This window comes from Schistocerca serialis, chromosome 9 (genome assembly GCF_023864345.2).
Source record: "Schistocerca serialis cubense isolate TAMUIC-IGC-003099 chromosome 9, iqSchSeri2.2, whole genome shotgun sequence".
Lineage (NCBI taxonomy): Eukaryota > Metazoa > Arthropoda > Insecta > Orthoptera > Acrididae > Schistocerca > Schistocerca serialis.
In genome coordinates this window covers 9,197,675-9,212,525 of record NC_064646.1, presented here as the reverse complement: position 1 = coordinate 9,212,525, position 14,851 = coordinate 9,197,675, and the positions used below count along the sequence as shown (strand labels likewise).

Here is a 14,851-nt window from a genome sequence, read left to right as displayed (position 1 = left end):
TCGTATGTACTGTGTCATTTCGTCTATATAAGTAGCGCATTAAGGGAAAGACTATTACAGAAGCGGTGTCATTCGCTAATATGGCTTATGTGGCAACACCGCGCTTGGTTCCTACGACGGCTGTTCGTCCACAAAGCTCTCTCGTGGTTAACAATGGTGTTCTTACTGCTACTTCGTTACAGTATCGTAGAATCTCCAACTTCTGCGAGGGTATGTTGAAACTAATATGTTATTTGGCCGAAGACTTCAGATTTTTGCCGATTTCTGCTAACTTTGGACGAGCGATGGATGCGACGTGAAAAAAGAAATGTAGAGGAGATACGTAATTTATTTGCCTCTCCAACCTGTACGTATGCTGCTCCCAAATTTCGGTTGGTACGATTTGCTGTGTAAATGTAAAAGAAATCAAGAATAATCCGTCTGTGGATAATTACTAATATTACAGAAGTTGTTAGTCTTTGTGCCTGCAGACGACTATATACTACATCTAAGTTGAACTATAATGAAAACAAAGGTAGGCTTTGCCACTGCTCGTCGACTACAGTGCCCAGTCATCTGATGTTAAGATCACTGGAAGTACTCCTTACCCTCTAGTCTATGTACCTTGGCCTTACCATGGGCACCCATACGATAGTTTGTAGGAAGGGGGGACTGGATCTGCCTAGTATGGAGGACGGTATTTTTAAGATTCTGGACTTGTAAGTAGCCATAAAAAAGTTACAGTTACGACCTAGTTAAAAACCTACGTAATACCGACTCGTACAACATTTTCTTGAAAGAACAGCACCTGACTACATTATGTTATTTCCTTTACCTGAAAGCAAGGGCGGGGGGGGGGGGGGGGGGGGGGGAGGAGAATTCTTTCTCCCGAGCGTGGGCGCCTTTGCAACTTACTTATGTATTACATCCTTTGTTGTTGTTCTACACGAATGAAAAACTTTGCTCCCGAGCGTGGGCGCCTTTGCAACTTACTTATGTATTACATCCTTTGTTGTTGTTCTACACGAATGAAAAACTATCTTTTCTTCAATAAAGTGCAGCTGATTTTTGTGCCGCATACAACAGGGCTATATTTGGCACAAAAATCAACCGCACACATGTTGCATATGCATATTTGGCTCTTTTTCGCCGGTTATTGCATATTTCAACTAAAAACTAGTGGCTATGCATATTTTCGCTCTATATTTACAATATTTTAAAAATTTAAACGGGCGGTCTCTAGCTCGATCTAGTTTTGATGTCTCACAGATTGACTGCGACCTAGAACTGCTTACAATCGCTAACCGAGAGGCCAACTGCCTAGGGAAATCATTACAGAAGAGGAGCAGGTTAATCCCCTCCTCTGTCATACCGTACGCGTCGGCAACAATTAAATTAAACAACGCAAGCTTTTAGGCGCACGTTCATTGTTTCTGTTTAGCTTTCTATTTACATGTACATACTTGAACGTGTTTACGACGTGTAGTGTGTAGCGTGTTGTGCGCCAAGTCGCCCGAAAAAAGAAACGTCCTTTCGTGGGTAGCTGACCACCCTGAAACATTTACATATGATGGAATTGTATCGCAGGAATGCAGAAGAAAGGATCTCGACAACAACTTCTGGTAGCAGCTAGTTGCAGTAGCAGGGATTTGACCAAAGGTAACCAAAGAAGTCGGTTTAACTAGATCTAGGTGAAGCATTCATTGCAAGCAATATTCCTCTTCATAAACTTACAAACCCTATCGTCAAAGGCATCCTGCGCAAACATTGCTTAAATCAAAATATACCAGATGAATATTACATACCAACAATTTTCGTAAATGTTCTGGAAGAAATAAACAATGAACCCAAGGACAGCATTATCTGGATCTCACTGGCCGTTACATTGCAAATTTAACCCTTAACTCGCTACGTGACTTTTTTGTAACGTATACCATGAGGTGGGGTCTCTTGGACCCCTATGTTTAAACCGAGATTTAAGGCAAACACCATATGAAACTTTTAATCTATGCTATATAACATTTATTTTCACAATTATTTAAGTCTTATTTAAATGCTTCTAGTTTATTTTATTGCACTAATCAAAGCCTGCAGCATTTTACTATTTATCACACAAAAGCACATAATTTTGTGTGGTTATTTTAAATAGTACACATAAATGGACTGTTAGAGTGCTGAATTTTACATTCTGAAAAATTATACAATCTCTGTGGCAAATAAATATCCATATAGAACTAAATTCCAGGGTTTAAATTTGTGCATAAAGATTCCTCCCGATAGCTACAAAAAGAAACTGTCAAATTCACATGGATTGGTGGGAACTAGATTTCAGAAGGCATTCGATTTTAACAGACACTTTTAAGTATTTCACTGAAGAAAGATACAGATCCCCTTGTTCGATAGCAGAACTGTGAGCTCTGGCTAATGTAAAATTTTCTTCTTTTTCGTTTACTTATTGATCTGTATCACTGACAACTTCCTCCATAGACCGACTAACAATTTCATCACACTCGGGAAATTTAGAACTGACATAATCGTGTGAACACATTTTGAGCAATATGATACCGTACTGAAGAAAACAGGTACGTACTTCACTAGGCGCAGTTTAGGAGACTCCAACACTTATCAATAACACTTGTCAACAATAAACACAGAAGGCGATAACGCAACCAACAACATAATATCGTAGGCTTGGAGGAGGAGTAAAGAAGCAGTCCACCACAACTGGCCTTGGAGAGCGAGTTCGAAAATTTTCGCGCGGTCTGAGAGACCACACCTCGTGAGTTAAGGCTTAATTGTTGGTGCTTTAAAAGAAGAAACTTCTTCTTCCTATTTAGCGACCTTCAAATAACTTGAAAAAGTAAATCATTCTACGATCACCAGATTTGTGAACGGGGTTCTTAGAAAAATATTTCCAGAATCTTCTGCAGATGAAAGGGTGTTTGTTTTTATTTCAGATGCTGCTCCTTATTACGATGAAAGCAGGAAAAGCCCTCCGAGTATTTTAACCCAATTTGATTCATGTGACCTGCTTTGCTCATGGAGTACATCGCATTGCTGAAGAAGTACGTTCCACTTATGTGAATGTAAATAAACTGATTTCATCCACAAATAAAGTGTTTCTAAGGCTCCTGCTCGCATCAAGACCTACAAAGAAAAACTACCAAATGTGCTTTTACCTCCCGAACCAGTAATAACTCGTTGGAATACGTGGGTCGAAGCTGTGTTGTTTTACAATGAACATTTCGAGGCCATTAGAGGGGTAGTAAACGACTTAGATAGCGCAGAGGCTTTGGCGGTTTGCCACTGCAAAGAAGTATTTAATGTTTCCGGTATTCAAAAAGACCTTGCTGTGATTAGCACTCATTTCAACCGTATACGTGCAAGTATTAAAAAGCTTGAAACTCAAGGTTTGGCGCTGAATGAATCTATTCAGTTAATGAATAAAATTATTCTAGTGAACTCCTCATTGGCGTAGGTATTCCTAAGAAAACTTAAAGAAAAGTTTGAAAACGTTTTAAACATTAACCCAGACTTTAAACCCTTGTGCCAAATCGACAGCTTTATTAATGAGACGGGTGAACTATTACCAGAAACAGTAAGTGCCAACATAGCACCCAAATTCAAATACTGCCCAGTTACCACAGTTGATGTAGAACGGTCCTGCTTATAAAAATGTTTTGGAATTGTAAATGATGGTTTGGACCAATAGTATTAATGAAAAGTTAACGCTGTTTTGTAGCACCCCCTCTGCGTGCAGTATATCTCGAAGTTACTCCTGTACATATCGATTGTTTCGCTGCGACTCAATCGCATCGCATGCCCTTGTTACCGACAACGGTAGCAACGAAGGAACAATTCTTGGAGCATAGGATGCGTCTCCATTTTGCAAATTTTTAGAAAGTAATCCCAGAAAGGCCACCTTCCTAACCTCTACTACAAAGTATTCAGTAAATGATATCAGCGTTCTAAATGTACCGATTTTTAACGTGGCTGGCACTCTTCCTCGTAATTGATATACACAGGTTCGACTTTGAGATATAATGCACGCAGTAACTACCATGTTATTTTATTACTTGATTTTGGACACTTTTCATGCATTTTTCATGCATATTTTAAGGTTTTTATTTTGCATATAATCCAGTCTCTCTAATGAAATAGGAAAGGGGAGTTGGTTAACGAAATTTAAATATTTTGGAGTTCTTTTAAAAAGTATGGGTTAAAGGATGCTTTTCCAGACACCGAAACAGCTTTGAGGCTATTTTTATGACAATGTCAGTAAATGCAGCGCTTACAGAAAGTGGTCCAACAAACTGAAAATGACAAGCAGCTTAAGATCGAGCGGGGTTGAAAGCAACTATCTTGCCGATATAATATTATATAGTCGCTAAGCTCGACTTTGATGATATAAGGTAATCATTGAGTTTACTTCGCTCAAAGCAAGAAAATGCAAAGAAAGAATGTGATATTTTTCAGATTTTAATTGTAACGCTTTTTCTCTAACTTCCAATTAATAACTGAGGCTCTATTCATAATGTATGAGGAGCAAAGAAAGCTGTTCTTCATTATACATTGACATTCATTACCGCATAAATTCATTATATACTGACATCGATTTGTTGTAGAATCTTAAACATATTCTGAGCTCAAACGTAATGAGGCATCTTGAACAGAATGACCTCAATGCCAACCAGTATGGATTCAGAAAACATCGATCATGTGAAACGTAACTCTCACATGACGAACTGAAAGCTTTGGATTAAGGCTGTAGGTGGTGGGGTCGGGTGTGGTAATTACGATGATAAATAATCACTCGCACTTCCGTCGCTTACTATCAATGCTTTTATTCTCACAGCGTACACACAATAAGTGTAGCATAGAGCGCGCACTACAAAGAACTGATCTGGCAAAGTTACAGTTACTATGAAATGAACACCCTTAGCTGTATAAAGGCGTTGGTATAAGTCAACGGGGACAGTTGAAAATGTGTGCCCCAACTGGGACTCGAACTCGGGATCTCCTGCTTACATGGCAGACGCTCTATCCATCTGAGCCACTGAGGACACACAGGGTAGTGCGACTGCAGATATTAACTCTGGCTGGCCTCCCGTGAGACCCACATCCGCAACTTATTGTCCTGCACTATATTCACAGTGCCCCTGCCCATCATACATTTTCAACTGTCTCCGTTGACTTATATCAACGCCTGTATGCAGCTAGGGGTATTCATTTCATAGTAATTTCATTGTAACGAGCTGCATGGTCACTGAAGGTATCTGTTCTTTCGGATATGTGCTGAGGCTCAGGCGTGAACCCCATGCTGCCCGTAATCGCGATGTGATTGACATGTGTAATCACACCTCCATACTTATCAAGAGGTCCGAAACGAATAATACGGTCTGCTGCGATTACGGGCAGCATGGGGTTGACGCCTGAGCCTCAGGACGTGCGCTAGCAGCGCATGTCGGGTGTTTCAAGCGTCAACTTCGCGTCTCAATATCTCGGGATGTAATGGGAATATTGCGATGCAATCAACGCCATTGTGTATGTGCTTTGTCATGCTATGGATTGCTGAAGAAAAAATATAGGAGGTCCATTTAAAAAAACATAAGTTTGTGTTAAAAAACACATATGATTTCGTTTTAGAATGTTTCCAAATATGTACATTCATGGGCCCCAGCCCTACATTGATACCGGTGAAAGTCGTTTTCCAATAGCTGTTATGTTCCAGAGACATTTTGGGTGGACAAGATAGCTGGGACACCCTGTATAATGTTACAGTTGTTCTTGCTGTGGTAGGGCAGCGATATTATTGGGGGTAACAACCAGTGGTTCTAAGTCCCCACAAGGCACCCAGATAGATACAGTATTTCTCGAAATCCGGAAAACATTTGATTCATTGTCAGTGCAATACGTACACTTATTTCCAGAAGTACGATCATGTGGCGTATCAAGTGAAATTTGAGACTGAATTGAGAACTTTTTGCTAGGGGGGACACAGCATGTTATCTTGGGTCGAGAGTCATCATCATACGTAAAAGAACCAAAAGGTGTACCTCTTGTGATATGTGTTGGGACCCTTGCTGTTCATGTTGTGTGTTAATGACCTTGCAGACATATTAACAGGAACTTCAGACTTTTTGCAGATGCTGCATTTATCTATGATGAAGTGCTGTTTGAAAGAAGCTGTATAAATATTCAGCCAGATCTTGATATCAAAGTGGTGCAAGGGCTCGCAATTCCTTTAAATGTTCAAAAATGTAAAATTGTGTGTTCACCAAACGAAAAAATGTAGCCTAGTATTCTATGAGTATACTACCAATGAGTCACTGTTGTAATTGCCCAACTCATACAAATACCTGGGTGTCACACTTTGTAGGGATATGAAATGGAATGATATCATAGGTTCAGTTATGTGTGAAACAAATATAGACTTCAGGTTATTGGTAGAATACGGGGGAAGTGCAATCAGACTACAAAGGAGACTGTTGACAAATCCCTTGTGCGACTGGTTCTAGAATATTGCTAAAGTGTGTGGGACCCATGCCAAATAGGACTAAGAGGGTGTATTTGACATATACAAAGAAGGGCAGCATGAATGATCGCAGGTTTGTTTGACCTGTGGGAGAGTGTCACAGAGATACTGAAGGACCTGAAGTGGAAGACTCTTGAATAGACGTAAACTATCCCAAGAATGTCTGTTAACAAAGTTTCAAGAACCAGCTTTAAATGATGACTTCAGGACTCTATGTATCGCTCACATAGGAACCGTGAAGACAAGATAAAAAATAAAAAAGACCGGGGATCACCTTGGTACAGCATTGTGTCTATCCAGTGCTTGGCCAACTATTCTTCTAAACTTGAGTCGCACTTGCGCTACATGCCCCTGCCCAGAGCTAAGTGTTACAAGTTCCCCAATGTGATTAGGCACCACTGCCAGTTGTTTAGTTCACTGAAAAGGTAAACTTCCTCCTTGTTTTAGTCACGTTTTGTACAATACGTTCTGACAGCAGGAATCTGTGCAGGCCAAAGTGTTAAGGTTTGTGTCCGCCTGTTGCAGCTACTTCACGGAGATGCTGACGCCGGAGGCCAGCCAGCAAAGGGTGCTGGCGGCTGCAACGGCGGCGGTGGCAGACCCCAGTGGCAGCCCCTCACACCAACCACCCAGCAGGAGGGTGCCTGCATCCCCCCAGCAACAGCAGCAGCAACAACAGCAACCACCACCTCCACCTCCACCACTTGCAGCCTATGCCCACCCGTAAGTACGAGCTCGCATTTGAGACCACACACAGTGCCCATGGCTCCATACTTTGTAACGCACCTTCATACATTCTTCAGAGAGCTTTATGAAGACTTAAATCCTAGGCAATGGAAGAGGAAGGGGCCAAATTATTATTCATGTGAAGACAAACAAACAAAAAGTTCAAGTTAAATTAATCTTTAAAGTATATTTGCAGGTATCGAAAAACAAACTGCAAAGGAAGTTTAATAGCAACACTTACATAGCATGCACAGCATCAGTTGTAAGTTGATGGAGTGCACCACTGATACATTAACAAAACCAGCGTTGGACTTTTATAGGATTTAAAAAAAAAAAGAGCAAGGTCGTCTTGGGAGCTACAGTTCCCTGTATGGAATAGGTCAAAATGAATTAACAGAGTTGCATAAAATATTTAATTGACCTTATGAGCTCCATTCTTGTCACTTGGACCACAGTATCCACTGACTACCAAAATATTATTGCCAGAACCATTGCAGAATGTGTAACATACTTCAGAGTGGGAACAAGACAGTTTATGTCTCCTTTTGTTGTCCTCATGTAGTAGTAAATATTGAGTTGTCTGTCTAATTTGTACATTGGTCAGTAGAATGTGACTTGTGTACCATGTATCACTAAAGCTTCTTCTGTATGTAAACTTACTTGTCAGAAAGTTTTCCACTAGCTTGCTCTACCATTAATGAACCATTTGCCTGCTTACAGTTCCAGATGCCCACCTCCCCCCTCCCCTCCAGTTATGCGCGTGTATCACAATTACTGACTGCTGCATACCCTATAACATATGGTAGTCAATCACAGCCAGTTTCTTTTCTGCCTTCTGTTAGTTTCAACGAAAATGCAGTATGTAAATTATGAAGTTCTCTGTCATTAGAAATATTTTTTTTTTTTTCTGGGATTTATGTAAGGAATCTAATACAAGCAGCACCTTCTTTATTTAATGTTGATTTTTAATGCAGCAACACAATATTAACTGCTAGGACTAAGAACATATGTAGATGTCTTACATTTAACATGGTTTACCTCTGACATAGCTCAGCATGTCCAATATTGTCATGCTGCACTGTCATTCATGTTCCGTAGTCAACCATAGCTCCCTCTGTTACTGATTAAATGAGTCCGTCCTCAATGTGAAGAAGAGCAAAGTCACCCCACTGGGAACATTTTTATGGTGCAATAACAAGCCTTTACATTGATAAGTGCTTTGTATATTTTTGTGATATTAAAAGTGCTGGTAGCATACAAATAGTTACCATATACACAAGGTACTGGACGATTGACAGGCGGATATGAAGGTGTGTGTGTGTGTGTGTGTGTGTGTGTGTGTGTGTGTGTGTTGCTAACAATTTGTCTCATTTAGGAGCCCATTGACCAGTCAGTGCCTCAGTGAGTGGGTGCCTGTACCCCTTTCATTACTTCTTATTCAGTACTTTAAATGTTGACATGGACATTTGACAAAAATTAATTGTGAAATTTCTTAAAAGATAAAAGGGATATATTGCGAAGTTACTAATTTAATCACTGAGTGAAGCAGAATATAACAAAAATTAATGGAAGCTGCAGATTTCAAACAGATGCCAGAAGGAAGTTTATGTATTGAAACTTCCTGTCAGATTAAAACTGTGTGCTGGACCGAGACTCGAACTCGGGACCTTTGCCTTTCGTGGGCAAGTGCTCTTCTGTCTGAGCTATCCAAGCACACTCATGCTCCATTCTCACAGCTTTACTTCCACCAGTACCTCGTCTCCTACCTTCCAGACTTCACAGAATTTGGTAGAGCACTTGCCCACGAAAGGCAAAGGTCTGAAGTTCAAGTTTCAGTCCAGTACACAGTTTTAATCTGCCAGGAAGTTTCATAACACTGCACACTCTGCTGCAGAGTGAAAATTTCATTCTGGAGTTTACATAGTTTTCCTTTTCAGTGCCCTTATTATTGTTATTAACTTCCAAAAGTGTATACGCTGAGGAGCCGGGGCATCATGACCACTGCCCATCCCAACACTGATTGCTTCCTGGTGGCTTTGTGGGTATGTGATGCAATAGGGAAAGTACATAAGATCAGTAGAGATAAGTGGGAAATCTTACTGGTGACAATACTGGCCATAAATGGCAAATGGTGAAACCTGCTGGCGTAAGTGATTTTGACAAAGGGCAGATTGTTAAAGCCAGACACCTGAGAATGAGTATCTTGGAAAAGGCAAAGCTGGTCAGCTGTTTGCATGTCACTGATGCGAGCATCTATGGAAAGCAATAAGTAGGTGAACAATAAGTAGGTGACAAAGTGTTGGATGTCTGTGCCTTATCACATAACATGGAGGTCAGAGGCTTGCCCACTATATAAAGTAGGATAGGTGATGATCTGCAACGTGTCTGATGACATAGTATAATGCTGGAGAATGCACGTGTGTTTTGGAGCATGGTGCTCACTATATATTCTTGAACATGGAACTCTGCAGCAGGTGACTGCTATGTTTTCCTATGTTGACTGAATGACGTTATTGGTTACAACTGTGGTGGGCATGGGTTGATTGTAATTGGATGATGGCTTAGTGGAAATGTGTCACCTGGTCAGATAATCACATTTCTTGTAATACCAGGTTGATGACTGTTGCCAGATAAGTCACAATTCTTGTTAATGGATGCTCGAAATGTGTACATCACCAGTACAGAGCAGTGGGACAGCATTTTGCAATGGGGGACAGCCATCTATGCATCCATGGGACCTGTGGTAGTAATTGAAGGCACCATGACAACTGTGGAATTTGTGAATGTTATGAAAAAACCACATGCAGCCCTCCATGACTGATGTCTTCCCCAATGGACAAGGCATCTTCCAACAGGATAACTGTCCATGTCACATTTACAGTGGTTTCAGGAGTGTAAAAGTGAATTCACATTGATGCCTTGTCCAATAAAGTCACTTGATTTGATCGCACATCTAGGATACTATCACACCCAAAAGTCTCCAGCATATAATTTATGAGGATTATGTGACCTCTGCATAGAACTCTGGTGCCATATACATCCAGAAATCTTCAAGGGACTTGTCAAATCCATACCATGCAGACTCATAATGTGTTGTTTCCCAAAGGTGGAGCAACATACTGTTAAGTGGGTGGTCATAGTGTTTTTGCTCATCAGTGTGTGTCAATAAATTTTCATAAATGCAAAAGTTGTAAGCCTGTGTGATGCACAATTCTCTTTGTTTTGTTTTATAGTCACAGCTTACCAGACAGCCCCCCAGATTCTGGATCTGAACCACCGTACTCCCCTCCAGATCCAACGACCAGGACATCTCGTGAGTTACTTTTATATATACTCTCTTTGTACTTATTTAAATTCATTTGAAAAATAATAAAGATAAATACAGCATTAAGAGAAATGCTATCTTTAATATCACACTGTGTCTAGAATTTTACGAGGTGCTTTCAAGTTCTAAGGCCTCCGATTTTTTTTCTAATTAACTACTCACCCGAAATCGATGAAACTGGCGTTACTTCTCGACGTAATCGCCCTGCAGACGTACACATTTTTCACAACGCTGATGCCATGATTCCATGGCAGTGGTGAAGGCTTCTTTAGGAGTCTGTTTTGACCACTGGAAAATCGCTGAGGCAATAGCAGCAAGGCTGGTGAACGTGCGGCCACGGAGAGTGTCTTTCATTGTTGGAAAAAGCCAAAAGTCACTAGGAGCCAGGTCAGGTGAGTAGGGAGCATGAGGAATCACTTCAAAGTTGTTATCACGAAGAAACTGTTGCGTAACGATAGCTCGATGTGCGGGTGCGTTGTCTTGGTGAAACAGCACACGCGCAGCCCTTCCCTGACGTTTTTGTTGCAGTGCAGGAAGGAATTTGTTCTTCAAAACATTTTCGTAGGATGCACCTGTTACCGTAGTGCCCTTTGGAACGCAATGGGTAAGGATTACGCCCTCGCTGTCCCAGAACATGGACACCATCATTTTTTCAGCACTGGCGGTTACCCGAAATTTTTTTGGTGGCGGTGAATCTGTGTACTTCCATTGAGCTGACTGGCGCTTTGTTTCTGGATTGAAAAATGGCATCCACGTCTCATCCATTGTCACAACCGACGAAAAGAAAGTCCCATTCATGCTGTCGTTGCGCGTCAACATTGCTTGGCAACATGCCACACGGGCAGCCATGTGGTCGTCCGTCGGCATTCGTGGCAACCACCTGGATGACACTTTTCGCATTTTCAGGTCATCATGCAGGATTGTGTGCACAGAACCCACAGAAATGCCAACTCTGGAGGCGATCTGTTCAACAGTCATTCGGCGATCCCCCAAAACAATTCTCTCCACTTTCTCGATCATGTCGTCAGACCGGCTTGTGCGAGCCCGAGGTTGTTTCGGTTTGTTGTCACACGATGTTCTGCCTTCATTAAACTGTCGCACCCACGAACGCACTTTCGACACATCCATAACTCCATCACCACATGTCTCCTTCAACTGTCGATGAATTGGTTTCACACCAAGCAAATTCAGAAAATGAATGATTGCACGCTGTTCAAGTAAGCAAAAGGTCGCCATTTTAAGTATTTAAAACAGTTCTCATTCACGCCGCTGGCGGTAAAATTCCATCTGCCGTACGGTGCTGCCATCTCTGGGATGTATTGACAATGAACGCGGCCTCATTTTAAAACAATGCGCATGTTTCTATCTCTTTCCAGTCCGGAGAAAAAAAATCGGAGGCCTTAGAACTTGAATGCACCTCGTATTTTCGGCTATATAACTTCCTAGAACTGTGTATGCCTTTGTGAATGTGTTATCAGAGAAGACAACCAGCTTTTCTGGGGTTCACAGGTCACCAAAAACGTAGTGCTGCCAACGTTTAGGGGACCCAGAAGATCAGTCTGACTTATCTTGTTACCAGTGAAAATAATCAATTATCAATGAAATTAATCAATGTCTGGAAATATAATAAGGATGGGTGAACAATCTTCTCACCAAGCATTGGCAGAAGAAAACGCATACAAGTTGTGGAAAAGTACAGGCTTTCAGAGCCCGTGGCTCCTTCGTCTTGCAAAAGGGTTGAAGGGGAAGGAAGAGGGAAAAAGGAAAAGACAGGTGAGGTTTAGATAAGAGTTATGGAAAATTTGCTCAGAACCCTGCATCTGTGGGAGACTTCCTGGGTGGTATGAGAAGAAAAGATTGATCAGAATCAGTCTTTCCTTCTCATTCTGTCCAGTTAGTCTCTCCTGATCTGGGCTTATGGCTGACTTTTCCGTAACACTTGCCATTTCATAAACCTCACCAGTCCTTTTTCCTTCAGCCTTCTTCCTTTCCCTTCATCCCTTCTGCCAGGAGAAGAAATCACTGGCTCTGAAAACTTGCATGTTTTCACATCTTTTACTTATTTTCTCCTGTCATTGTTGGCTGTAGATTTTTTTATCTATACATATTATATTATCTTGTTGTCAGCTATATATTCTTACATATTATCCATGCTAGGGGGGTTGCCTTTAATGGGTTAGTTGACAAGCCGTACAATTGAGGACCTTATCAATGTCATAGAAAATGCCAAAAGAGCAGTTTTTGATTTAGCTGTACTAGAACTGAGTTTGTGACATTTATATTGCTTTTTCTGTACAGAATTATGTACAGTTGAAAAGTCACAAAATGCGGTTTCTTATAAGCTGCCTTCTCAGAATTGTTTGAGAATATGGAGATACGTCAGTTTGTAATTGGAGATCACCTGCTTGTCATCACTCTATAAATGGTAATACAACAGGGAAAAGAGAAAGCTTCTGCAGGCCAAGAATCTTATCAGTAGACGAACAGGGGGTGGGGGGGGGGGGGGTGGGGGGAATTTGGCAAGAGGAAATAGTGTTGTGGTTAAGGTGGGTGGCAGTGCAACAAGAGAATGCTGGTGTGTGTAGGTTTCACTAGTGAAGGTACATATATATTAAATACGTGTGAATGGTTGAAATAAACATTTATTTGCTTATTTTGTGTTCTGTAGATCCATGTTCTGAACACATCACAGGGTATGGAATGAGTCAATTTTACAAGCTTCTTGCTCTTATTACAATATAACATATTTAGGAATTCAGTGAGTATTAGTAATCAATCAAATACTTCAATATGTGTATGTGTTAGGCAGGTTCTCTTATAAAAATGAAAAGCAGTGTTTATGTTCACTTACAGTATTGGTACACATACCAGTATGTACGCACAGCAATCTGAAGATGAATCTATATGTTACAAGTGTAAAGATATTAAACATTGTTGAGCAGAAACTCCTCTATAGCGTAAGATGACCCTTTTCGACAGGATATATCTACATTTTTTTTATTTACAAGATCTTGTTTTTCATTAGATCCCCTGCACCTTAATCAAGTCTGTAAGCTCAATGTGGATGTCTTCTTTTCTTCTAGTGCCTGATTGTAGTATATACTGTTAGGTTTATTGAGGAACTATTTTCCTCTTGGAAGTACACTGAGGTGATAAGTCATGGGACATCATTATGTACATACACAGATGGTGGTACTATCGTGTACACATAGTATAAAAGGGCAGTGTATCAGTGGAGCTATTATATACTCAGGTGATTCATGTGAAATTGTTTCCAATTTTTTTACAACCACATGAAGGGAATTAACAGACTTTGAACATTGAACAGCAGTTGGAGCTAGATGTATGGGCCATTCCATTTCGGAAACTGTTAGAGAATGCAATAGTCTGAGATCCATGTTGTCAAGAGCGTGCCAAGAATACAAAATTTCAGGCATTATCTCTCATCATGGAGACTGCAGTGGCAAATGGCCTGCACTTAAAGGCCGAGAGCAGCGGCTTTTGTTGGTGCCAAGAGACAAGCAACACTGCAAGAAATAACTGCAGAAAATCAATGTGGGACGTATGACGAATGCTTCTGTTTGGACAGGCCAAATTTGGCAATGATGGGCTATGTCAGCAGATGACCGACATGCGTGCCTTTGCTAACGGGATGACTTTACCTGCTGCACCTCTCTTGGGCTCATGACAATATCAGTTGGGGCCCTAGATGTCTGGAAAACAGTGGCCTGGTCAGATGAGTCCCAATTTCAGGTGGTAAGAGCTGATGATGGGATCCAAGTGTGGTGCAGGCCCCATGAAGCCATGGATCCAAGTTGTCAACGAGACATTGTGCAAGCTGGTCGTGGCTCCATAGTGGTGTGGGCTGTGTTTACAGAGAATTGGCTAGGGCCTCTGGTTCAACTGAGCCAATCATTGACTGGAAATGGGTACATCTGACTACTTGGAGACCATTTGTAGCCATTGATGGAATCATGTTCCCAAACAACTATGGAATTTTTATGGATAACAATACACTGTGTCAGAACATTTGGGACAATTCGAGCTAGTGATATGGCCAGCCAGATCACCTGAAATTCCATTGCACATTGATGGGACAGAATAACATATGGGTAAATTCATGCACAAAATCTTGCAGTGGCAACACTTTCGCAATGAAAAAATGAAATGATCATATGGCATCCGGGGAAGTCTGACTTCTGAGTGCAAGTCTTATTTCAGTTTATATCACACTGGGTGACTTGCATGCCGGTGAGGAGCATGAAATGATGATGAGGACAACACAA

The 14,851-nt window shown here is 41.1% G+C and overlaps 1 protein-coding gene across 2 annotated transcripts in view; it reads left to right on the top strand.

Moving 5' to 3' along the window:
- Window positions 1-14,851, top strand: part of LOC126418804 (myelin regulatory factor) — a 337,499-nt gene that overhangs the window by 221,307 nt on the left and 101,341 nt on the right. For both annotated transcript variants that reach the window (XM_050085740.1, XM_050085741.1), the window contains exons 3-4: window positions 7,040-7,237; window positions 10,474-10,553. In XM_050085740.1, coding sequence (XP_049941697.1) covers window positions 7,040-7,237; window positions 10,474-10,553 — 278 coding nt within the window. The remainder of the gene's footprint in view (window positions 1-7,039; window positions 7,238-10,473; window positions 10,554-14,851) is intronic.